The sequence below is a fragment of the Pyrus communis genome, chromosome 9 (assembly GCF_963583255.1).
Source record: "Pyrus communis chromosome 9, drPyrComm1.1, whole genome shotgun sequence".
NCBI lineage: Eukaryota > Viridiplantae > Streptophyta > Magnoliopsida > Rosales > Rosaceae > Pyrus > Pyrus communis.
Genome location: NC_084811.1, coordinates 11,290,275 through 11,315,013, shown reverse-complemented (window position 1 = coordinate 11,315,013; position 24,739 = coordinate 11,290,275). Strand labels below are relative to the sequence as shown.

The 24,739-nt window shown below is 36.9% G+C and overlaps 2 protein-coding genes across 6 annotated transcripts; one reads left to right on the top strand and one right to left on the bottom strand.

The window, feature by feature from the left end:
- Window positions 1-13,326: 13,326 nt before the first annotated feature.
- Window positions 13,327-14,356, bottom strand: LOC137744379 (uncharacterized). Its single transcript, XM_068484209.1, has 3 exons — window positions 13,984-14,356; window positions 13,696-13,865; window positions 13,327-13,653 (listed from the first exon to the last, which is right to left on the bottom strand). Exons 1-3 carry the CDS (start codon window positions 14,354-14,356, stop codon window positions 13,327-13,329), a joined length of 870 nt encoding a protein of 289 aa, XP_068340310.1.
- Window positions 14,357-18,064: 3,708 nt separating this feature from the next.
- Window positions 18,065-22,014, top strand: LOC137746013 (uncharacterized). Of its 5 annotated transcripts, none has more exons than XR_011069758.1 (6): window positions 18,065-18,286; window positions 19,327-19,504; window positions 19,990-20,077; window positions 20,747-20,813; window positions 20,896-21,438; window positions 21,620-22,014. XR_011069758.1 is itself a non-coding variant. In XM_068486058.1 (6 exons), exons 2-5 carry the CDS (start codon window positions 19,396-19,398, stop codon window positions 20,947-20,949), a joined length of 318 nt encoding a protein of 105 aa, XP_068342159.1. In that variant the 5' UTR covers window positions 18,065-18,286; window positions 19,327-19,395; the 3' UTR covers window positions 20,950-20,980; window positions 21,266-22,014. The 5 variants fall into 5 exon arrangements, 4 of the variants coding, with proteins under 4 accessions (XP_068342159.1, XP_068342161.1, XP_068342158.1 ...); XM_068486058.1 differs by having other exon boundaries at window positions 20,896-20,980; window positions 21,266-22,014; XM_068486060.1 differs by lacking the exon at window positions 21,620-22,014 and having other exon boundaries at window positions 19,360-19,504; window positions 20,896-21,282.
- The last annotated feature ends 2,725 nt before the right edge of the window (window positions 22,015-24,739 follow it).

Sequence of the window (24,739 nt, the reverse complement as noted above, 5' to 3'; positions counted from 1 at the left end):
TGAATTGGACATATGCTACCATTGTGGATCAAAGGATTATTGGTCACGTATATGCCGAGCTACCCCTGAGAACATTGCCAAGTATCATTCCCATCGTTTATCTAACTTTACCCATGTGGAACATCCCAAAGATGCCAATATATCCATGGAGATATAAGATTTTCAGGAGGCATCCGCTCACATGGAAGAATAAAGTTTTATTTTTCTAGACATGTTTTTAGGGAGTTTTTACCCATAATGGCTGAACCCAATAGTGGCCGAACCCCACCCCCCCCCCCCTTTTTAGTTTTTAGGTTTATGGTTTAATTTTTGGACAATTTTTTTAAGTCTTTGGAATAATTTGTTTGGTTTTGGTTTGTTTTGAATTATGGATATTATTTTTCAATTGATTAATTGAATGAATGGAATTATATTTATGCATGTGACCAATTCAATTAATTTATTCCTAGGTATGACTAGTGGGGAAGTTAGTTGTCTGGCTGATAGTGCTACCACAGATACCATATTATGTGAGTGACACTATTTTACTAACTTTGTACCTAAAAATGCACCTCTGACAACCCTCTCAGGCCAATCCAACCTAATTGAAGGATATGGAAATGGCTGTATAATGTTGTCTAATCGTACTGTCTTAACCATTAAAGATGCTCTCTATTTTCCACGTTCTAGAATAACGTTGTTGAGCTTTAGAGATATCTGAGATAATCAATATCATGTTGAAACCATTGAAGAGAATGGCTTCAAATTTCTTTGTATCACTTTATACGAGTATGGCCAGAAGCATATTCACGAGAAGCTGAAACGCTTTCTGAGTGGGTTGTACATTACAACCATTCGCGGCATGGGGGCCCACCATGTGGTTGACCCTGTGCCTAGGTTCCAGAACACTTTGCTACTTTGGCATGACTGTGTAGGACATCCTAGACGTGACATGATACGCCGTATCCTCAAATCATTACATGGGCATCATTTACCTCTCTACGTTAGATTTCTGCCTTGCAAAACTTGTTCTTTGGGGAAGTTGAATACTCAACCCTCAATTACAAAGATTATTCATAGCCTTCCTAAATTTCTTTAGAGGATTCAGGGTGATATTTGTGGATTTATCCAACCAACATGCAGACCATTTAGATATTTTATGGTGTTGGTTGACGTATCGACACGTTGGTCACATGTTTGTTTATTGTCCACACGCAGCATTGCATTTGCGAAACTCCTAGCACAAATTATTAAGTTTAGGGCTCACCACCCTGATTATCTAATCAAGTCAATTCGACTGGATAATGCTGGAGAGTTTACGTCACAGACTTTTGACGATTAATGCATGTCTATGGTGATTGATGTTGAACATATTGTACCCCATGGTCACAACCAAAACGGCCTGGCAGAAGCTTTCATAAAACGCCTTCAATTGATAGCTCAGACTTTGGTTATGCAAACCAAATTACCGCTATTTGTTTGGGGTTATGCAATTTTGCACGCAACTATGTTGGTTTGCCTGAAGCCCATCACTACCCAACCTCATTTACCATTATAATTGGTTCTGGATACAAGCCCAATGTCTAGCATTTACGTGTGTTTAGGTGTGCAGTTTATGTGCCAATAGCGCCGCCACTACATACCAAAATGGGTCATGAAAGAAGAATGAGAATCTATGTCGGTTATGATTTGCCATCAATTAATCGTTACTTATAGCCCTTGACAGGAGATATCTTTACCACATGTTTTGCTGATTGTCACTTCGATGAGACAATTTTCCTATCATTAGGGGGATATAATAATGTTAACGTTCGTGTAGAACGCTGCGAATTGTGGTGGTATACTCCTACTATGTATCATTTAGATCCCATACTACTCAGTCTGAAACTGAAGTGCGTCGTATTCTAGATCTTCAAAGCATTGCTCAAAGCATGCCAGATGCTTTTACTGATCTAGTAAAGGTAACGAGATCACATATACCTGCTACAAACGCACATGCAAGGATCAACGTACCTAAAGTACGCCGTAATACCGCCTTGGAAGGCCAAACCATCCCCAAGGGTAGGGTGGCGGCACCTCCCACATGGCATGGTACATTGACGGCTAGCCAATCATCTGTTTTTACCTTGAAGCATGGCAGACCCCATGGTTCAAAGGATTCACAACCTCAGAAGAGGAAAATGACACAAACTAGTGACCCTAGTCTGAATCCAACCATCGTTTACTCATCTATTCCAACGCATGAGGTTATTCTAGATTACGGTGATGCCCTAGATGAGACAAACCGGTATTTCGAGAATCGTAAAAATTGGGTCCACTATGCAGTATTAGATGAGGTTTGGAATCAAAATGAGATGATTGTCGACGATGCATTTGCGTAAACAGTAGCTACTGACATCATGCTTGGCGATGATATTAAACCACATTTCGTTTATGAATGCCAACATATAACGGATTGGTCAAATTGGAAACAAGCAATCCAGGTCGAATGCGATTCGCTTGAGAAACATAAGGTGTTTGGGCCCGTAGCTCATACTCTACCACATGTGAAGCCCATAGGCTACACGTGGGTTTTATTGAGGAAGCGTAATGAGAAGAATGAAATTGTGCGATACCAAGCACGTCTTGTAGCGTAATGCTTCTTTCAATGCCTTGGGATTGATTATGAGGAGACGTATTCCCCCGTAATGAACACCATAACGTTTCGCTACCTTATCAGTTTGGTAGTTTCTGAAAAACTGAATATGCAGCTGATGTACGTGGTAACCGCATATCTCTATGGGGATCTAGATACGAAAATCTACACGAAAGTTCTAGAAGGAATTCCATTGACTAGTTCAAATAGTTCTAGACCACGGAACACTTTCTTGATTAGATTGAGGAAATCACTCTACAGATTGAAACAATCCATGCGGATGTGGTATAACTGTTTGAGTGAATATTTGACAAGTCAGGGTAATGTGAACAATAAACTATGCCCATGCGTATTCATCAAGAAGTCACATTCTGGATTTGCGATTGTTACATTTTATGTCGATAACATGAACCTCATCGAAACTTTCGCATAGCTTGAGGAAATTGCCATTCACTTGAAATTGGAATTTGAGATGAAACATCTTGGAAAAACTTGATACTGTCTCGGCCTGGTGATTAAGCATTGTTCGGATGGAATCCTAGTACATCAATCGAACTACATCTAAAAGGTGTTGCGACATTTTAATGAGGATAAAGCAAAGCCTTCGAGTACTCCTATGGTTGTTCCGACTCTAGGTACTAAATGAGATCCCTTCCGTCCCAAAGAGGATGAGGAAGAGATTTTGGAGCCTAAAGTTCCATACCTAAGTGTAATTTGTGCTTTATTGTACTTGACTCAATGCACTGGACCCGACATTTGCTTTGTTGTTAATCTTTTGGCTAGACATAACAATGCGCCTACACGCAGACACTGAAATGGTGTTAAAGACATTTTTTGCTACCTCAAGGGTATGACAGATTTGGGCTTGTTCAACACCTATGAATCCTTGAGATAACCCACTGCCCCCCTCGGTCCTCAGGTTAATTCTCGCCTTGTTGGTTACGCATATGCTGGTTATCTTTCTGACCCACATAGGACACTTTCTCAAACAGGCTATGTCTTTACCTTTAGAGACACTGCTATATCTTGGAGGTCTACCAAGCAAACGTTAGTTACGACTTCTTCGAACCATGCTGAGATTCTCGCCTTGCATGCAACCTCACGTAAGTGTTTTTGGTTGAGAACAGTCATGGAACATATTTGAAGCACTAGTGGTCTTCGTTATTTCATTGACATTCCTACGATGATCTTTGAAGACAATGCTGCATGTACCGAGCAGTTAAAGAAATGATACATCATGGGAGACAATACCAAGCACATAACGTCGAAGTTATTTTACTCTCACCAGCAACAACATCATCAGAATATTGAAGTCAAGCAAATCCGTTCCCAAGACAACCTGACCGATCCATTCACCAAATTATTGCCCAAGTTTACTTTTCAGAAACTCGTTCAAGGAATTGGTATGCGTAAATTATCTGAGTTGAATTGCTTGAAGTTCTCTTATTTGGAGTTATGTCTAACTCAAGGGAAGTATCCAGAAGCATACTCACTTGATCTTAATGTACTCTTTTTCCTACGATTAGGAGCATTTTTCCCACTGGGTTTTTGCTACTTAATAAGGTTTTGATGAGGCACCGATCCTGGGATGATCATACTTCGTTGAGTTCATTAGTTTCGTCCCATATGACGTTTGTTTTTGGACATTATGCATACTTCTCACCTTTCTCCTTAGTCTATGAGTTTTTACCTACCTTAGGTTTTACCATAGTGAGATTTTGTGAGTTTTACTACCAATGCATACTTTCTTTAAATTTGAGACTCGCATTCAACCGTTGTGCCGATGACTTCATCAACTGTTCTACCTCAACTGCTGAAGACATGATGTGAAGTTTTGTTTAAGTATTTACACACTCAAGGGTGAGTGTTGCAGTCATATTAGAATAGGAATGTGATTGTGTAAATCCTAGTGTATCTAGGGATATCTTGGAATATTCTTTTTGGTAGATATTATTCTATTAGAGTTGTAATCCTATTAAGCTAAGGATTTAACCTATCCTACTTCTATAAATAAAGGCACAATGGGGTGAAATACAACACACCTCACAATTAAATCTTTCTTATCTTTCTTATTGTTGCCAGCCTTCCCCTCTCTATTCCCTTAGAATAGTTCAATTAATTAGGCCTACAACACAAAATTAGGTACCTACATATGTAAAGAAAAAATTGTATTCAAACTCAATTACTGCTAAATAATATTGCATTTTCTTTCATTTTAATCATAATTTGTCTTATTGTAGATGTGAGATTAAGGTTTTTTTTTTTTTTTTTTTTTTTTGAACAAACGAAATTATTTACACTAAGGGAGTGTGGGAGTAAAGCAAGTCTCATAATAAGCTAGCAATAATGTGATTCAAATTCGTCTTTGGCGAGAGTCGAACCTAAGACTTCTCACAACTATAGAAGCTACACGAACTCGCTTGCTTCCTAGGAAGGTAACAAGTTCGGCCGCCAACCTTATAAGTTAGAAATCTCGCACTTTTTCCTCTTGTAGGTAAACCTCTATGAGCATCAAAGCCAAAATTGAAGCCTAAAGTGACCATGCGAGTCAACTGCTCCATCGAAGTAGCCAACTCAACCACCTGTCCTACGACAAAGTTTTGCAAGTCTCCTCGAGCAGGCAAGGCTCTCAAAGGCCCGAAGCTGAAACTAAAACCTAAGTGACAAAATGGGATCAACTGCTTCGTTAAAGCAACTCACCTAGGCGTCTGTCCTACAGTAAAGTTTCGCAAAAGACATGGCGAAATAGAAGGATGAAGCAAAAACAAGGAAAACTGTTTTTCAAATTTCTAGCAAATTGATAAACCGGCTCGAAGGCCAACAAAGTTCAAAAAAAGCAGAACAAAAAGGAAAAGAAGAAAACCCTTAAGTTTAAGCAAAATGATTACTCATTGGCAACCTGCACAACCACTAATTCCTCGATTGCCACTCATTCAGCAGTCGCACCGCTCTCAGCAGCTAAAGCTTCCATTAGCTCATCATCAGCCACCCTTGCCTAGACTGCTTAATCCTCAGCTGCTCCACCAAAGGCAGCCTTAAACGAGAAATCAAGCAAATCAACTGGAGAAATGGAAAAAGTCTCGAAGTCCTTCTCGAAAAACTCATAATTCGATTGCCTGCCTTGAAGATGGTTTACATAGCCAAGCTTGTAGAAATCGGCCTGACAAGAAACAAGCGCTACTTCATGACCAACTTTCTCATTCTTCAGCTGCACATTCTTGTCAATAAGCCCAGTATGAGCACCATGCAGCTCATCCAGTTCCTTTTTCAGGTTCTCGATAACAAATAGTGCACCTTGCAGATCCATCTCATTGGACTCAAGCTTACTGGCCACTTCCTTAAGATAAGACACTTCAACATGCATGAAGATAAGCTCATTGTCCTTGGAAAAAAACAACCAAATTGAAGCTCCGAATTGACACACTCAAGGTCCTCAACCACCGGAGAAACACGACTGACTTCCTTCTTTGCAGCTTCCAACATCGCCTAAGTCGTACTAAGCCTAACATTCAAATGGGTGACCTCTTCACGAATGATCTCCAACTGCAAAGAAGTGGGGGCAGAGACATTAGACCCCTTTCAAAAGGCGAGTTCAGATTCGAGCTTTTTAATATTTTCAGTAGCCGAGCAAAGCTGAGCCACTAACACCATTTCGGCCTCCTTAGCACACTTGACAACATCCTGATCAACGCACATAAACTTAGCTGCCAAGATCAAAGTCTTGTGCATTGTGGCAAAAAAGGAGAACCTCTTCAAGTAGGCAGGACGCTTCGTGAAGGAGTCTGAGTGGATGACAACTTTCCTAATACTGTCAACAAACTTGGCACATGCATTGACATCCTCAAGCAGGTCAGCCTTTAGCAGTGCACAAGAAACTCACCAGCCTCAGACTCGGTGGATCTCTCATAATTGCCTATGCGAGCAGATTTCCCCTTCTTAGCAGACGAGTCAGTCATGGCAGAAAGGGGAGCAGGCCCAAACGCCACCTTAGCAGCAGAATCCATTTTCTCGCTTCTCATAGTGGTGAGCCTCTCAGAAGCAGAACCAGACTTAGCTCTCGACGGACGCTTCGATACAAACTCGGACAGTTTACTTACCACTGATAAAGGTAGTCAGGACACGCAACTCAGGAGAAGAGTCAGACTCCCACTCTCTGCTCACCTCTAAGGTATCTCTCGCTCACTCATGGTCACCTTTGCTAGAAGCATCGAACAGCCTATGACGAGATCTCAACTGCCCCACACCTTCCTTGTGGCCAATCTTAAAGAAGTACCAAAACTTATTTATGGTCAAGCCAAGATCAAAGAACGTGCTCAAGTTCGAGAATCCCATCATCGCATTAATTGCATTTGGGGAGCACTGAGCAGGCACGCATTTCATGGACCAGATCACCTCCTGGAAAAGACAGGGCATGGGAAAAGTAAATCCCAACACGAAGTAGTATGGATGGAATTTGATAGTTTTTTTTCCTAGCAGAAGCACCCTCACCATATGGTTCATAACCGCTATCATCTTTCACCTACTTGACGAGAACCCTTGATGGAATCGTATTGTTGTAAGCCTCAAGAAAATCCTGAAACATCTCGTTGGAATTAATCTTGACATGCGTAGCTTTGAAGTAACCCACATTGACGGTACAAATGAGAAGGATATTCGTCACTTTTGCGGTCAGAGGAAGACATTTCAAAGTCTTTGCAAAACACGTGAAGAAAAAATTGGGCAACTCGTGAGAAGAGAATTAAAAAAAAAAAAAAAAAAAAAAAAAACAACTATATGCATACGCGAGAAAAAAAATTTAGTGGCCAGCTCGCGAGAAGAAAAAATGTGTGTGTGTGTGTGTGTATATAAGAAGCAGCATGGCTTGAAGGCCCCAGGATCCTTACATAAGCGGCCCAAGTCGCTCGACCCAGCGAAAGAGAAGGGCCGTGCCTCCACCCTTTCTCATTCCTTACGCATCAGGTACTCTAAATAAGCCGCAAGGCCTCTCGATCCAACCTCCCTTGTTTCCTCTCGCATGCCATTGTAAACCTAAGTTTGTACCACCAAGCTTGGCCCGTGCCGAGCTCATTCAAAGAGGCTAGAGCCCTACGACTCGCCCTGCCCAGTGCCCCCACGCACCTGCCAACCCATGCCGCACCACCTGCTGCATTGTGGCCTCCCTGGCACGTGCCTTTCACCACCTCCCCCCGCCGAGCCAAATTTTCAAGTCCCAAGACGTCCAAAAAATTCAAGAATAAGAAGATTCAATTTTTTCTTATGTTGGTGCAGCACGGAGAAGAAGAATTACAATGAGAGACAACTCTTTACAAGGGCAAGAAAAGAAGAACATTAGGGGAGCGGGAATAAAAATTTCCTCTGACTTCTCTTTCTTGTTGGGATAATAATTGTTCTTCAAATTTATTTAATCCCCTGCTTAAGGCAGAATTAAATAGGTATTGGGAATAATTATTTTACTTTTCCTAGAAAAAGTATATCTCCAAATCAAGAAAGAAGATCAAGTTCAAATTGGGAAACAACTTCACAAGCCTAAGCAGCTTAGGATTCCTACACCTACAATCTTTTTCTTGCATGTAGCACAGTAGGTGTGGGGGCATTTGTGGAGCCTAAAATAATCTCAAATATTCTAGAGGCAACACGTGAACTTTTATTCAAGAATGACAAAATTGCCCTTAATAAATGGGCAGGTTTCTCAGATGCTCCACGAGCAGCTCACATACCTGGAGGACTTAGCAACTGAACACAACTGCCCACAACTCACCTGCCATTGGCAAGGAATTAAAGATAAGGATTAATTACCCAAATCCTATCTTTAATACATTCCTAATTGAAGATTGACTCCAATCAAGTAAGTAATCCTAATTTAAATCAATTAGGGATAATTACACCATTATCTCAAGATATTATTTCCTATTTAATATATTGAGAATATTTAGAGAATATCTCTCCATTAAACACTATATGGCCGGCCCTAGCCCTATAAATACCCCATATTTTACCAAATTTTGAGAGCTTTTGCAAGCATAAAAAAGCCCTAAACACTTTACTCTTTCAGACAAACTAACTTAGGCATCGGAGATCCGTTAACCTAACCCCCTACCTCGTGGGCGCGTGAGGCTTAGGTCTCTGATCAAAGGTGTTGATTGTTTTGCAGGTGTATTTTCATCAAGACAGAAGACGGCGAAAATTTACATCGACAATATCAAATTCACATAATTCAATAATTATGGATATAATGCATGCATAATTTATGCAGAATCTAAAATTCGAAAAACGTAAAATTGGGTCATGCATTATGGTGAATGTTCATGCTATCAGGGCTGCAAAAATATCAAGATAAAAACTGTTGTTTTGGAAGAACCTGATTGCGTGATGGTATGGATGAATTGGTTTGATGTTGAAAAAACTTCCACGTCAGATTCCTAAGCGCAGCAGTAAGAGCATGTTGATAACGTGTTGTGGCCTATTTTATCTAACAATGGGAAATGGGCCGACAATAAGAAGAGAAAAGAGAGATATGTGTTTGTAGAATGTGTAGAGGAATGTGTGTGTTATCGCCCCTACGTAGTGCCTTTATTTATAGTAATAGAAGAAATTCTTCATCCCCAAGGAATACATGTCTATATATGAAAAAATAACTAGAATCAAATCTAATCTAGGATTTACCTAATCACATTTAAAGTCGGAAAATTTACAATAATCTCTACACCAATAACCCTAAACTCACATCTCTCTACACCTCCATTTTTTTTTCCGGTGAACCTCGTCCAAGCACCACGACCATTGATGCTATTGTTTTCCCTTTCTTTGGATCTAAGTAATTGGAAAATAGGGGGAGCTGGGTGGAGGGGATCTCTTTCCTTGGCTTTCCCACTTTTTATGAGAAGAATGGTATTCATTTCCATTTCGTACATCAATATATGAATAAAAAAGTGCTTATGCATATGGGGGACCGCTAAACCCTAAGGTTTCTTATGTTCTTAGTCCAAAGTTCTTACAATGATTGAAAGAAAGAATGACTTTGGCAGCTTAAGTTTGCTTAAAGCCTCACATTGGGACTCCTTGAACATTTTTTTTAAGAAAACTAATGAAAATGACTTCAAAATTTTGAGTTTTAACTAAAAACCACCCAATAATTTTATTTTATAATTAGGACAAATCCAACAACAAACCAGCCCAACCAGATTGGCCCAAATAATAAGCTTCCAATTTTACCATTGATAGAAATCCTTTGCCCGTATAATCCTGTATCCCTTTCTCGATCTATTCGTCGATCTCCCTTTCTCGATCCCTCCGCTGCATAGAAAAAATTTTCTATTTTGTTTTCTCCATTCAACCTCTCTTGATCTCTATTTTAGATTTCAATTGAATTCAAATTCAACAATTTTTCCGAATAAAAAGGTCAGTTGGTCCTCCCTTGTGCGTCCGAGATTTTCCAAGCAGTGCATTACTCTTTCTAGCAGGACGTAGCTTTTTAGTTGATTTCCCAAGTAGTGCAATACTCTTTTAAATTTACAATACTCTTTTCAAGCGGTGCAAAAACCGCACTTTTGCACCTCACTGTCAACCAGGGCCGGCCTAGGCCCAGTGCATGCAGGGCGATCATCCGAAGTCCAAAATAATTGGGGACATCAAATTATTAGGGTGGTATATTTATATATGTTTTGATAGGAGTATAAATTTATAAATTTTAGGTCAATGACAAAGAAATTTAACTAAAACTGGTGGTTTTGTTGTTTGAAATTAATGAGGAGGTCTTAGGTTTAAAACAACATGTGTGCTTATTTACTTTTCAATTTTATAAATTTCCTTTCATAAGAGTATAAATATATAAAATTTGGCTAAATGATCAAGAAATTTAATTAGAATCAATAGTTTTTGTTGTTTAAAATTAACGAGAGGTCCTAAGTTCAAAATGCTAAGTGCATATTTATTCTTTTCAATTTTTACGAATTTTTGTTTGGTTGTTAATTTATTTTTAATTAGTAGCTAGTAGCTATGTGGGTTGTTATTTTTAAACATTTGTTCCAATTCAAGTCTAATATTCAACAAAGGGTAATGAGTTGACCAAATTTTTACACCAAATTTGCAAATCATATGACGTGTCATCAAAAAGTTTAATTTAGTACCCATTTATTACTTATACATATCAATTAAAGACTCAAAAACATCATTATTTTTTTAGTCTCATATTGACAAGATTAGTAAATAAGAAAAAAACACCTCACGATTTATACAAAAACACTTTAAAAAATTCAGATGGAAAACAAAACTCATATCTATCTACTTGTAAACCCAGAGTTTTTTGGTTTCCTTCTCACGATACAAAATAAATTAGTTTTTTCGTGTTTCTAAATTATTAAGTTTGAAGTGCTTTTCTAAGTATAATTTTATCGATGTCTTACATGTAAAAATAAATATATATTTTTTTTATATAAAGTGAGAGTGCATTTTTTTGGTGTCGCCACTAGCCTAAAAAATCTCTAGACCGACTCTGCTGTCAACTTTGATATTAAAAATTAGAAATGGGCAGAATACAAGTTTGCCATCAGACTTGTGTAGAATAGATTTGAGTTTCCAAGTCAACAACTTGGAAGTAATTTCATAAAAAGAATAAAAATAAAAATAAAAAATAACTTGGAAGTAACGCCAAAGCTACTTAGGACTCTAATTTCTGGTATTTTTGAAACAGAACCAAAATAATTTTATTATTTTTGAAACTAAACCAAAATGATCCACATTATTTCTTAAATTACAGCAAAATAACTTATATTATTTCTGAAACTAAACCAAAATAATCCACATTATTTATGGAACTACAGCAAAATAACTCATACTATTTCTGAACTGAACCAAAATAACCCACAATATATATGGAAGTGAACAAGATAAACACTTTTTCTGAAGTTACAGTAAAATAACCCACACTATTTATGAAACAAACCAAAATAATCCACACTATTTCTAGAACTCCAGCAAAATAACCCACACTATTTCTAGAACTACTGCAAAATAACCCACATTATCTGACACTGAACCAAAATAATCCACATTATTTCTGAAACTACAGCAAAATAACTCATACTATTTCTGAAACTGAACCAAAATAATTCGTTGTATTTCTATAAGTGAACAAAATAAACATTATTTCTAGAAATACAACAAAATAAGAACGAGATTGAACGACAAACACCCAAAACAAACCCAAACAAAAATGGAAAACTAATGAAAAGGGCTTGAAAACTTTGAGTTTTAACGATAAGGACAAAATAAAGGATAAAGTGAATAGCACTAGGATTGACTTTTTAGTGTAAAAATGTGGTTTTTCATTAAAGTGAACAGTACCGAGAGCTTTTCGTTAAAATTCCCAAACAAAATCCCTTTTCTTTCCCAAACCTAAAAACAAAAAGAAAATTAATTACCACATAACTGTTACTATGCCAAATGTAGAGAGAAACAGAGATTAAATAGGGAAATTTCTATTTTTGAAAAATTGTTTCAATAATATACATTATTTTAGAATTTAATAGATTAAAAAGTTTGCGAGGAATTGCAGAGAATTAGAAGCTTCTGTTTCTTGTCACCTTAGCTGCATGAAAGCTTGCACATTGCCTTGATCATCTTTTAGTGGTCTAAATAATCAAAAAATGCTTGAGCGTCCTCGTGGTAACAATACGATCCCACGCGACCCTCCCTTACTTCATTGGGCAAGACTGAGATCAAACGGGGGTTCGTGCTCTGCCTTATTGGCGGTGATGATTCATTTGGTAAAATCATAATATTTGTGAATTGACTAATGGGCTTGGGTTAAGCTCTGTTAGGGGTAATTATGGACAAAAGTATTTTATTGCAGGTTAGGCTTTAATTCGGCCCATATTTTTAATGTTGGTAGGGTTGGTATATGAAAAGTTGTGTCTTTATGATTAAATAAAAGTTTAGGGTGGTTTTTTTATTAAAAAAAAAGTTGGCCCAACTCCTTTTCATTAATGCTTCTTTTTATTTTTTTATTTTTTTATTTTTTCTTATTAAATAGGATATGTTACGTTTACCTGGCTATGAGGTTTGTGTAAAAAATATAAAATTTGAGTGGTATGTAATTACTAAATTGTCATGTCTATTCATTTTGTTTAGCTTTGATGAGAAGGTTAGAATAGTAATTCCATAGAGTTTTTAGCGGGTTTTAACGAAACATTTTCGATACTGTTCACTTTAACGAAAAATGACTTTTTTATTTTAAAAAGTCACTCCTATTACTATTCACTTACAATACCTTTTTGTCATTTTGATTAAAACTCAAAGTTTCAAACCTTTTTTACTAGGTAGTTTAGATTAATATTATAAAAAATTCATATTTATTCCATGCCCCTTACAACGAACTTTCTTGACAATTTAACAAGAAAAGATATAGAACAGTAATTTCATAGAGTTTTAGTTTGTTTATTTGCTCTTTTGTTTTTGTCAAAAGATATACTTTATTTTTAATCTAATCAAAATGTTTACATCCAGAGCAAGAAAATTAAATAAAAACTCAAGGTCTATCTCGTCCCAAACAAATGGACCACCATGTTTGGCAATAAATGAGGCAACCGTGTGAGCAGCCAAGTTGTTACCTCGTGGCACAAACCCAATTTTGACATCTCCAATATGCTTCACCAAAGAATCAATATCAAACATAAGACAATCCAAATCAGCATCCACTTCAATCTCCTTGTTAATCATTCACAATAGCACCTGGCATTCGATTCAATCTCCACCTTCATAAATCCCTCGTTTTTGCAAAATACAAGTGTTGCAAGAATAGACTCCGCTTCCGCCAAGATTGCTGAATTAAAAGGCCTCTTCCTCGCCCTTCTTGCTCTTCGCAAATACCCCACAAAATCTCGAATCACCCACCCATAACTCCCCAGCCCTGTTTTAGAATTCCATGATCCATCACAATTTACTTTCAATGTACGAAACTTTGGTTTCCTCCACCCTTCAGTTGCTCCGCCATCCTCCCGTGTCCCAGTCTTCTTTGACTTAACCAAAGAATCCCTCACAACCTTCTCAATTACTCGATACTCACTCACATGTCTCATTCATACCTCAATTGCCTCCATTGGATTCTCTGCTTTCTCTTGAAACACCACATCATTTTTGCATTTCCAAATTCTCCACAACCCAAAGACCACGTCTTGGAGAATTTCTTCCTGCATTGCCATCCCTTTTATACATGACAGCAAAGCCTCCCAACATCCCCTAAAGTCTTGTCCCACTAGAGACAACGAATCAATTTGTAATGGGCAGCAAAACCAGAACACTTTACTGAATTTGCACCAGAGAAAAAGATGTTCCTCTGTTTCCTCCACAGGGCCACACACCACACACCTTACCATCCACATTCATACATCTCCGAAGCAAATTCCTTCTTACCACCAGTGAACCGTTGCAACATCTCCACATAAAAAATTTTATTTTTTTAAGAACATGAAGCCCCCAAATTCCTTTCCACATCCGGTCCCCTTCAGCCTTTCCACTTGCCATGCCTGTAACCGTTCTTTTGAACTCCCCATTCACTTGCAACTCCATCGCAACCTTATGCCCCGTTCGAACCGTATATCCTCCATGTTTCGTATGATGCCAAATAATCCTATCCTTGCAACCCATCAAACTCAATGGTATTCCCAAAATTAACTTTGACTCTTCCTCATCAAAAAGCTCATGTACCATCTCCATGTTCCACCCACCCAAATCAAAATCACCCATTCCACCCTCAAAGCATTTCAAGTCTAAAGTTTGAAAGTGTTAGGTATAGGAATCCAAGGATCCCCAGTGACTCTGATATTCGTTCCATCCCCTACCCTCTAGAGCAACCCCCTTTCAAGAATTTTTTTCCCTTGAAAAATACCTTTCCAGCCCCATGATGATTTACACCCCATCTTTGCATCCAAAAAAGTTGTGTTCGGAAAGTATTTATCTTTAAGTACCTGAGTCAACAATGAGCTTGGAGCCATCATCAAACGCCACCCAATGTTAGTCAAGAACGCAAGGTTGAAGCATTGTAAGTCCCTGAACCCCAATCCGTCCCCCACCTTTCTCTTCTTCAATTTTTCCCATGAATCCAAGGCATTCTTGAATTTTTTTTTTTATTTCCCCTCCACCAAAATCTAACTATTTCCTGCTCCATCTCTTTGCACGTACTCACCGGAAGCTTAAAACAAGACATCGCATAGTTTAGCATATGATTTCTAACCGCCTTTCTCAAATGATTTCACTTTCCATCTCTTTGCACGAATTCTCTGCTTTTCTCAAATGATTTCTAACTGCACGATACACATTGAATGGCTAAGATGTGAGAATCTCTAAGATACGCACAATTTAAATCTGGATGGAATTCAAAAGCAAATTATACGACTTTTTTTTTTTTTTTTGGGTCAAATGAGCCATTACATTGCATGACATTTATTTTATTTTATTTTTTTGTCAAATGAGCAATGCATTGAAAATGCCGAAGATGAAGAGAAAAGTACAAAGAAGCTCATAAGAGCAGTTCCACCGGAGGTGGAATAGCCCAGCACCCAGTCAAAAAACCAAACTGGGGGTCTGTCAATCCACTCCAGCCCACAAAACTGCTTGGCACCCAGCCCAAGCCAGGCAAAAGACCATCCCATTTTTGATTGGCCCAGGGACTGGCCTATTTGGGTGGCACGTGCAGCTCACTCGTGCATGGGCACGAGTAGGGGACAAGTGTGCAAGCGGCGGGGCCCGCTGTCAGCCCACTTGCTCTTCACCCGGAAGTAGGTGACGTGGCCCTCTCTATGCTGTTGGATTTTCAATGACTAGTTTTTCTAGACCGTTGGATTTCCAGCGGTAAAAAAATTTTGAATTTTACTTTTAAACTGGACCGTTCGATCACAGATCAATGGTCCACAATTTTTCCCCCAAAAATTAAAAAAAAAAAAAAAAGGCTCAACGGTCAGAATTATGACCGTTGGCCACGTGGCATCTCCTTGGCTCTTGGATTTGAATATTTTTCAAATCCAACGGTCCAGATAAATTAATACATTAAAATTTATACAAAATTATAAAAAAGTACATAAATTTTTCTAAAAACTTTTTTTTTTCTATAAATACCTAACCCTTATCTTCCACCTTACACCATATTTCAATATTTTTTACACTTTCAACATTTCAATATTTTCTACACTTTGAGAGAAAAAAAATGACTTCATGGAAGCTCATTGAAGATGTTACGTTGTGTGAATGTTGGGTGCACACTACCCATGACCCGATTATGGGTAATGAGATGGATAAGCGAGAAATGTGGAGTAAAATTACGAAAGCGTTTTGCAATGTACATGGAAAAGATGCCAGAAGTAGTTCAGGTCTTCAAGGTCGTTGGAAAAAAACTCAACGCATCCTTTACTTGTTGGAAAAACGCCATCTCTCATGCTTCCAGTAATCTGGGTAGTGGGACAAGTTTAGCGGATTAGGTGACAATATTTTTATTTATTTATATGCATTCCACCCGCATCAATATTTTAATTTATTTATGTGTGTTACACCCGCATTTTTTAATACTATCTTATCCCACATATATAGACACCACAAGCACAAACATTCTACAATGCAAAGAACCATAACAAATCATTCAACAAATGGGAATGTTGGCAAATTGTCAAAGATTGCCCCAAATACAAAATTGTGGCAACTGGTCCAGAAGTTGTCATGCACGATATGGGTTTACATAGTTCACCAGAAGTAGACACGACCGAACAAGAAACCGACACATTTTGCGAGACGGAAAGGATGCCTAAAGAAGTACCAGAGACCCAACCGACTCGTCAGTCCCTCAGGCTTCAAGGTAAAAAGGCATCAAAGAAAAAAGGTAATTCTTCCAAAAATGACTATACTAAATATATGGAGGAACTTGCTCGCCAAGGTGAACTGAGGATGGTGCAAGAAAAGGCAAGAGATAAGGAAAAAGTTGCTGCTATGGCAACAATGTTAGCAGCTACTGAGAGATGTGATGCAGTGGCTGAGAGACAAAGAGAAAAAGTTAATCGAGAGAACGAGATGATTAGAGAAGCACTTAATTGAGAAAATGAGATGCTTAGAGAAGAAAAGATGGCTCAAGCTAATTGTGACACTATGAACAAGCCTCTAGTAAGACTATCTCCAAATTCAAAATATTTTTGGACATCAGAAAAAAAAAAAGGTCATGCGAAGAAGGCGTGCAAGAGATGCGGAAACAAGTCGAGGGGGCTCTAGCTACACAAATCCTTCCTACAACGAAGATCCTAGCACCACATATCCTAGCTCCGGAGATTTTGTATAATTTCGTATTTATTTGTAGTACTTTATTTAATTTCTTATGTAATTTTTATGTAATTTCGTCTTTATTTTTAGTACTTTATTTTTATTAATAGATGTAATTTCTTATTTATTATTAGTACTTTATGTAATTTCGTCTTTGTTTTTAGAACTTTATGCAATTTCAAATTTATTTTTTGTACTTTATTTAAACACATCAAATAAGATTACATAAACTCACCAAAAAACACACTAAATAAGATTACATAAACTCACCAAATAAACTTAAAAATAAAAAACACCAATTAAATTTACATAACCTCACCAAATAAACTTAAAAATAAAAAACACCAATTAAATTTACATAACCTCACCAAATAAACTTTCAAAAAAAAATAAAATACACTAAATAAAATTACATAAACTTAAAATAATACGTTCGGATAATGACACGTAGCGTGACGAGATTGGTTAAAAATCCTATCCGAAATTAAAACAATTTTATTTATTTATTATTTTATAAAAATTAATAATATTTTAAATGGGTTGGGTGTTAGCGCATTTTGTAGGGGTGGAGATCGTTTGTGTCATCGCATTTTTAGACTAGGTGCCAGTGCATTTTTTTAGGGGTGGAGATGCTTTGGTTTATTACTGTTCATTGGAGTATATTACTGTTCACTGAAGTGGATAAATGGGCTGGGTGCTGGCACAAAGTCCTTAGGGGTGGAACTGCTCTAAGGGAAGCCAAAGTTTTTGTGAGGCAAGGAGACCGCTACACACCATCCACATTTAATTTAAAAGAAAACTAATGAAAATGGTTTGAAAATTTTGAGTTTTAATGATAAGGACAAAATAAAAAGTAAAGTGAATAGTATCATAATTGAATTTTTAGTGTAAAAATATCGTTTTTCGTTAAAGTGAACAATATCGGGAGTTTTTCGTTAAAGTTCCCTTAATTTAATCCAAGTGGGGCACGAAGAAGACTAAACATTGAAATTTCATCGTGATAATTAAACAGGCAAATAATTTTGGATTAAATTAAATTTTTTTGAAAAATAATTTATGAATCGAGAATTACAAAATAGATTGTTCAAATAGTTGTGAAGTGCATCCTACACCTAATCCTCATTTTTTGAAAATACATGAGAACCCTTCCTTAAAGGGCCTTGTACCCAAAGTCTCCGCACCTTGAAATCATCAAAGAAATTCATGTTTATATCCTTAATTGAGTTTTGTCTCACTAAAACCCTACTCTTGAATCTTCGAAGACCTCTCGTCTTCTTCGTGGTTACTCACACCTCAGCGAAGTACCATTCCCTGAATCCCCTCGCACTACTCTGACTCGCCACCCCCACCACTCACTACAGAGTCGAAGAAACCCAGGTACGTATGGCCTTCCCTCCTCCTCCCTCCTAATCGTTTTCTATTTTAATGTTTGGGTTTTTCATCTTAAGTTGTTTGGAAATTTTGGTTGATTCAAAGTACTTATCTTTTTGTTTTTTTCCTGTAAATGTGCATTAGAAACATGGGTTTTATTGCTTGAAGTTGGTTTGTTGGAATTTCTTGTTTGTATCTTATCAGGGTAGGTGGCAACTGTGAATAATTAAGTAAACTGACGATTGCAACATTGAGTTTGAATGACTGAGAGGTTTAGGTTCTGGTGAGGCTATTGGATTTTCTTGGAGTGATGCAATTTATTTTAGAATCTTAGGTAGAAATAAATAATTGGGGATTCTTGGAATGAGTTCAAAGTTGTGAAACTTGCAATTAGATTTTGAGGTGAGTTGATATTGAATTAGATAAGGTAATCGTTGTGGATTCAAAGATGGAAGAAGAGAGAAAAATTAAGTTGGCTACTTTCTTGGTCCATCAGTTTCTGCCATGACCAACAAGGGATTGAATTTGGGAAAAGGATTAAACTTCTTTGTTCATCTCATAATGAAGCATGGTTTATCGAGTTTTGCGTGTAGACAGTAAAGTTATGCTTCTAAGGCTGATCACTTCTCTATAAGGGAGTACTATTCCCTGATAAGTAAACAGGGGCAAAGAAACTACGGTTGGGGTTAAAGGGCCATATGGACAGGGGAGAGTCCAAGACATGCCTCTGATGTTTCTATAAATAATCACACAGAAAGAGAGGAGGGGCATTGCTGGAGAACCCACGTGGTTGATGTAAAATTCATGAGTTCTGTTGTGTGTGTGATGTTTGTGTATCTGTGATTTAAATGCAGCATGTAGAATTGTAAAAGCTATGAAATTCTGCGGTGGCAGTATATAATGGGATTGAAAATGTGCTTGAACATTATATGATTTCATGAGTTGCTTCTTTTCATTTTTGTTTCCCTGCTTTATTTCTCTGTATCCACTGGTACTTAAGATTTTATCTCTTGTCAAGCTGATGATGTTTCTCGCATGGAGACTAGTTCTCCATTTTTACCTTCTTTTTTTTGGAGCAGTGGTTTAATAGGCGATGATTATCCCATCTAGGGAGAATGGAAACTAATGGTAGCAATTCAAATTCCAATGAAAATCAGCCTTCAGATGCTTCAAATATTGATAGGAGGGAGAAGCTTACTGAGAAAGAAGTTTTTATTAATCATGGTATGTCTCTCTGCCCAGAATCAACCTCAGCCAGAAAATATAAGGAGCTTTTTTATTTGTTAGAAACCCCAAATTTTCCTTCCTGAGTAAACTATCAATCTACTATCAATACAAGTTGGTAGAAGTGTGGTCAAGCCTTAAAACAGAACTCTTTTATTCCGAAGACTTTCTCTGAATTCTAGTGTGAATAAGAGTGGTTGTTTCAATTGGTATTAGGTATGTGGTGCATGGTATTTATAACTTTTTAGAATTATAATAGGTAAACAGAAGCATTTATATAAATGAGTTGAAGAATTATCTACAGAATATTTATAATATGATCAAGATTTAGATTTCGGACATTGACTGCTGCTTGAAAGTTATCTAGCCTACTCAGGGAACTGTATGCCTCATTTTTTTCTCTCCTCATTTTCTCCCCTTGATGATTAGAATCTTGTGAAATAGTATCTTATTATTTCTGTAATGTGTATGACCTTATGATGCAGCGGAGGTAGCTTGGCAAGAGAGAAGAAGAGAATGGGTCGGTGATCAGTCTCAGAAATCACAAAGAGCGCCAAGAGAACCAATTATGAGGTACAGTTTTCTACATTTACTGTCACATTGGTGTTTTTTTGTTGGGATACAAGTGATAGTGGCAAGGGAGGAATCGATCCTAGGATCTCGAGTGTAGGGATAAATGCTGTTAACTACTTAAGCTACCATCCCCCTGCTGGTCACATTGGTGTTTCAATACTAGTAGACCAGCCTAACAAAATGTATTCCTGGTTTATCTGGATTCCTATTTAAGTCAGGAGTAGGCTAATAGCCAATAATTTAGGTGGGAAACTGAAGCATTCCTCAACATTTGTGCCTCTTTTCTTTTATCTATTTTTGTATAGCCATAAACTTTACTCTTTTTTTCCTTCATTTCTTTGAGCTGTTTCTCCAATTGGATTTAAAATTGTCGAGTTCTTGACGTATTCTCGTAATGGATGGATCTTGAGGAAAATAAATTGGCATCTCTATTTAAATGTATGATCTTGTGAAGAAGAAAAAATTATGTAAAAAATGCAGAATACGTTTCCACTTGCATGCTAAGATTTTGAAAGAAATGTAATTCACAAGGTCAGTGAAAAAATCAAATGCTCCTAAAGTTGCAGTTCCCAGGTGCTATCATATTGTTGGCTATGTGTGATTCTTCCATATATACCTGTGTAGTGGATGTGCAACCTTTAAGTTGTAATGTGGAATCTTCTTTTTCAGCTGGACTACAACGTATGAGGATCTTCTTTTATCTACCGAACCTTTCCAGGAGCCCATACCTTTAGCTGTAAGTTTCTCTAATTGATTTCTTTTTCTTTCCTAATTTGGATGGTATCGACGTGAACAATTTAAATTGTTGCGTTATGCAGGAAATGGTGGATTTTTTAGTTGATATCTGGCAAGAAGAAGGCCTCTATGACTAGTTGATTGGATATCCTGTGTCCATTATGCACGGTAAGAATTTTGGACCATTTTTCTTTGTGCTTATTGATGGTGACGCGAAGCTCTATCTGAAATTTATTATTCAAGGTAGAGTCGGTTTTCTCCATCCTTATTGCTTAAACCAGAGTTGTTTGCAGTGGAGAAGTGAATCACATATCCATTCATCTTAGATTCTTAGCACATTTGACTGCTAAGCATTTGTGTAATCAACTCATCAGGTTCTATAGTTCGCTTTCGATACAGAGTCATTTGACTTTTTGCCTTTTGACAACTCTTTCTTATTGCAATGATATACAGTCTAATTTTCAACTTCATGGTTCTTATCCGGATGATTGTGGAGCTGGTACTGCATTGTGTCGTCAATTCCTCGTCCCTTCCATTAACGGAAGGTTTTCGGATTTTTGGTTATGATTCCAAATGTTATCGTCAACAGGCACAACTTATTCTTATGAACAAGTTTGCAAGGAATGGTACATATACTATATCAATATCGCATCATAAATTTTGGGTGTAACCGGTGATTTATCACTTGCTCTCTCTCACATCACATGTTACGAGAGATAGGGGAGGGTGATAAGTCATTGATCGTATCGTAGAATCTCTCCTATTCGAGGCTAGTAACTGTTTGGGCTGTACATAAAAATATCACAGGCTTGCACATAGCTGAAGAACTTCTCAGCAAAATCGTCATATTCCCCGTCGTTGGGACGATCGTGAAGCCTCCAGCGCTCGAACCACGGATAGCGGTGTCAGCCGCAGCTGTCCATGCATATCTTCTCCGGGCTTGGGCTTGATGAGGAAATGTGAAGTTGGTCTCAATGGTGCGAGCGGAAATCTCTGCCGTAGCCAGTCGGGAAGCTAGTGGAAGTGAAGGCAAACCGTTCTCAAGCAAGTTATGATTAAATCGCTGGCGCGATTAACAAGTGATTTCTCAAAATAAAATAAAGAAAATATGTCGGATGTTGGTGGCAATCGATCAGGTCGCGCGACTTTTGATAACTTCTCTTTCTATAAATTTAAACGTCTCCCGCTGACGGTATGCTTAAACTTGATGAGCACTGTTTGAACCATAAATAAAAATATGAAGCTTTAACGAAAAGAGTTTGGACTAATTTTTATTTAATGAAAAATCACTCTAAATTATTATTTAATAAAAAGGGTTTAAATTTTAATCATAAGGACACAAAAGTTTTATTTTAGGCCCTACAAAAACTAAAATACACGGGCTCAACAAAAAGCCCAAACCGCATAACAATTAATATTCCAAAATTGCCCCTAACAGAGCCTAACCCAGGCTCGTTAGCCAAAGTTGCAGTTACTAAAATTCATCATCCCTCCACGCAATTAATGTTCACCAACCCTAACGGAGCCTAACCCCTTCACGACAAAGCTGCCTAACACATGTACGAACCTATAAATTATGATATTCTTGATGATTTCTTACTTTAATTTACCACATATGTACATTTGCATGTTTGAGATTCTAAAAATGAATTATGTTTCCAGTTCAGAGTATTCTGATTTGCATCTAGACGAAAACGCACAAAAAAAAAAAGAAAAAAAGGGAAATAAAAGTAACAGAGAAGAAACAGAGGTAGGTACCGCAAAATTTCTAATATTCTTGATAATTTTACAGTAATATGTAAGTTTGCATGCTTTGAATTCATTGAATGAGCAATGTTTCTGCAAAATGGTATATTTTTACTTCACTTTGATAACTACTCATTTTCTTATAACCCTTAAATAGTATTTTCTTGCCCTCATATGTTGGTTGCTTTGGTTAAATAACTTAAATATAATCAACATTGTATTCCAGTGGTGTTTTAGTTTAATAAACAATGTTTACGAAATAATTCACAATTTTAAGTTTAATTAAAGTGTTTACGAATAGTTTACAATTTGCTTAATTTGTAAATAGAATTAAAATGTACAGAAATATTATAATATGTGATGCATTCACGAACTAGTACAAACATATTTTACACTATTACACAAACTAGTGTGATTCTATGTTAATAATTTGTACATTCAACAAACAGTATAGTTTGATAAATAGTGTAGTTTTTTTGTTTCTGTTTGATAAACAGTATGGATCTAGAATCAATGTGGTGTTTAGTTCATTTTCTTAAATAGCATGCCCTATTCTGATGTAAATCCATCAATACTTCAGTATTTTAAGTTAAGTTTCGTAAGTACTTTGAGTTATTTTGATTGATAAATAGTGTGGGCATGTTGTTGTGGATCCAGAATCAGTGTGGTTTTCTAGTTGTGATCTATTCAGATATAGATCAATAAATGGTTCAGTTTTCTAGTAAAAAAATATGGTTTTCTAGTTCACTTTAATAAATAGTTCAGTTTGCTATGGTAAAAAAATGTGGTTTTCTAGTTCACTTTGATAAATAGTGTGGTCTGTACAAATATAAATCATTAAATACTTTACTTTTTTTAGTTTAGTATCACAAAATTCTCAGGTGTAGTTTTGTTCTAATTTAAGAAACATCATAGTTTTATTTTTGTTTTGTTTGATGAACACTGTAACCTATTTTGATGTGAATTCAGAATTAGTGTGTTTTCATAGTTCACCTTCATAATAAAAAATTGTGGCATATTTTGATATAGGTACAAAAATAGTTGTAATAATTAAACTATGTTTATTCTTATAGATGGATGGAGCCAAGAAACCAAGAATGAAGACTTTAGCTGTAAAGAGTCCAGATAAGAAAAAGAATAAAAGACCTCCAACATCTTATGTGCAATACAGATGCAATGTTTTTGCGTTTGCAAATTCAATGCAATTGTACAAGCCAATGCTTCAACAACGCCATGATGTCTGCAATCATTTGGGCAAGACACCATTTTGGAGTTTGATCAAGTTCTACATGGATGATGAAATCGTTGCAACGGAAAGAAAAAAGAAGTCTGATGTGGATATGATCAAGATTATACAATGCTATGATTCCAAGCAACAAAAGTTCAAATTCAAAAATCATGAGCCAAGAGGAATAACAAGTGAAGATGTTGTTCAAATCTTTGGATTGAACAACCAAGGAGTTGAACCACCAAACACAGACAAATCCACAAAGAACATGAAGGACAACTTTGTCAAAACATATTTCGCGGACAAAAAAATAGTGAAAAAAAGGACATTCTTGAAGCGTACCAAAAATCAATCTAAGACGAAACTCCTGAAGGGGTAAAAACTACTGTTTCAATCATATGTGTGCATCTCCTACAATCCCTCTTATTTGCAACCTCCGGAACATACATCACAGGGAGCTTCATAACAATTTTTGGGGCATTGGACCAAATCAGCAAATACAACTGGGCAAAAGGAGTGAGGGACTACTTGTTCAAGATGATTAACAAATCAAAGAAAAAGAGGGAAAATGGAGAAGAATCAGCAACAACAATCGGATGCACTGCCCTTATTTTGGTAAGAAATAAGAACTATATTTTAAAAATGTGAATTTTGTCTTATAAATTACACAAGAAAGTAATTCAAAGTTCTTATTTCATGGAGTATTGGATTTGTCTTCACACCAATCTGGTGGAGACAATAAGTGGACAAGAAAACATGGTTCCTGCCATTGGAAGATGAGACATAACCAAAATCCACAAAGCAATCCGAGATATTTCAGTTGAACAAATTGTGGTAAGGACCAATAATAAAAGTATTTCAATCTACATTTCAATAAACAATATATTTTTGCACTTTACAATTTCATAACATAGTGATCTTTATAGAAGTTTCAGAAGTAGTGGCTTCATAAT

Coding starts and splice junctions, on each gene's coding strand:
- LOC137744379 (XM_068484209.1), bottom strand. CDS start 14,356: ATGGGTGATTTTGATTTGGGTGGGTGGAACATGGAGATGGTACATGAG. Junction 13,866..13,983: donor GAGATGTATGAATGTGGATG/GTAAGGTGTGTG, acceptor CGTTGTCTCTAG/TGGGACAAGACTTTAGGGGA. Junction 13,654..13,695: donor ATCCAATGGAGGCAATTGAG/GTATGAATGAGA, acceptor GTAATTGAGAAG/GTTGTGAGGGATTCTTTGGT.
- LOC137746013 (XM_068486058.1), top strand. CDS start 19,396: ATGGAAACTAATGGTAGCAATTCAAATTCCAATGAAAATCAGCCTTCA. Junction 19,505..19,989: donor AGAAGTTTTTATTAATCATG/GTATGTCTCTCT, acceptor CTTATGATGCAG/CGGAGGTAGCTTGGCAAGAG. Junction 20,078..20,746: donor CCAAGAGAACCAATTATGAG/GTACAGTTTTCT, acceptor CTTCTTTTTCAG/CTGGACTACAACGTATGAGG.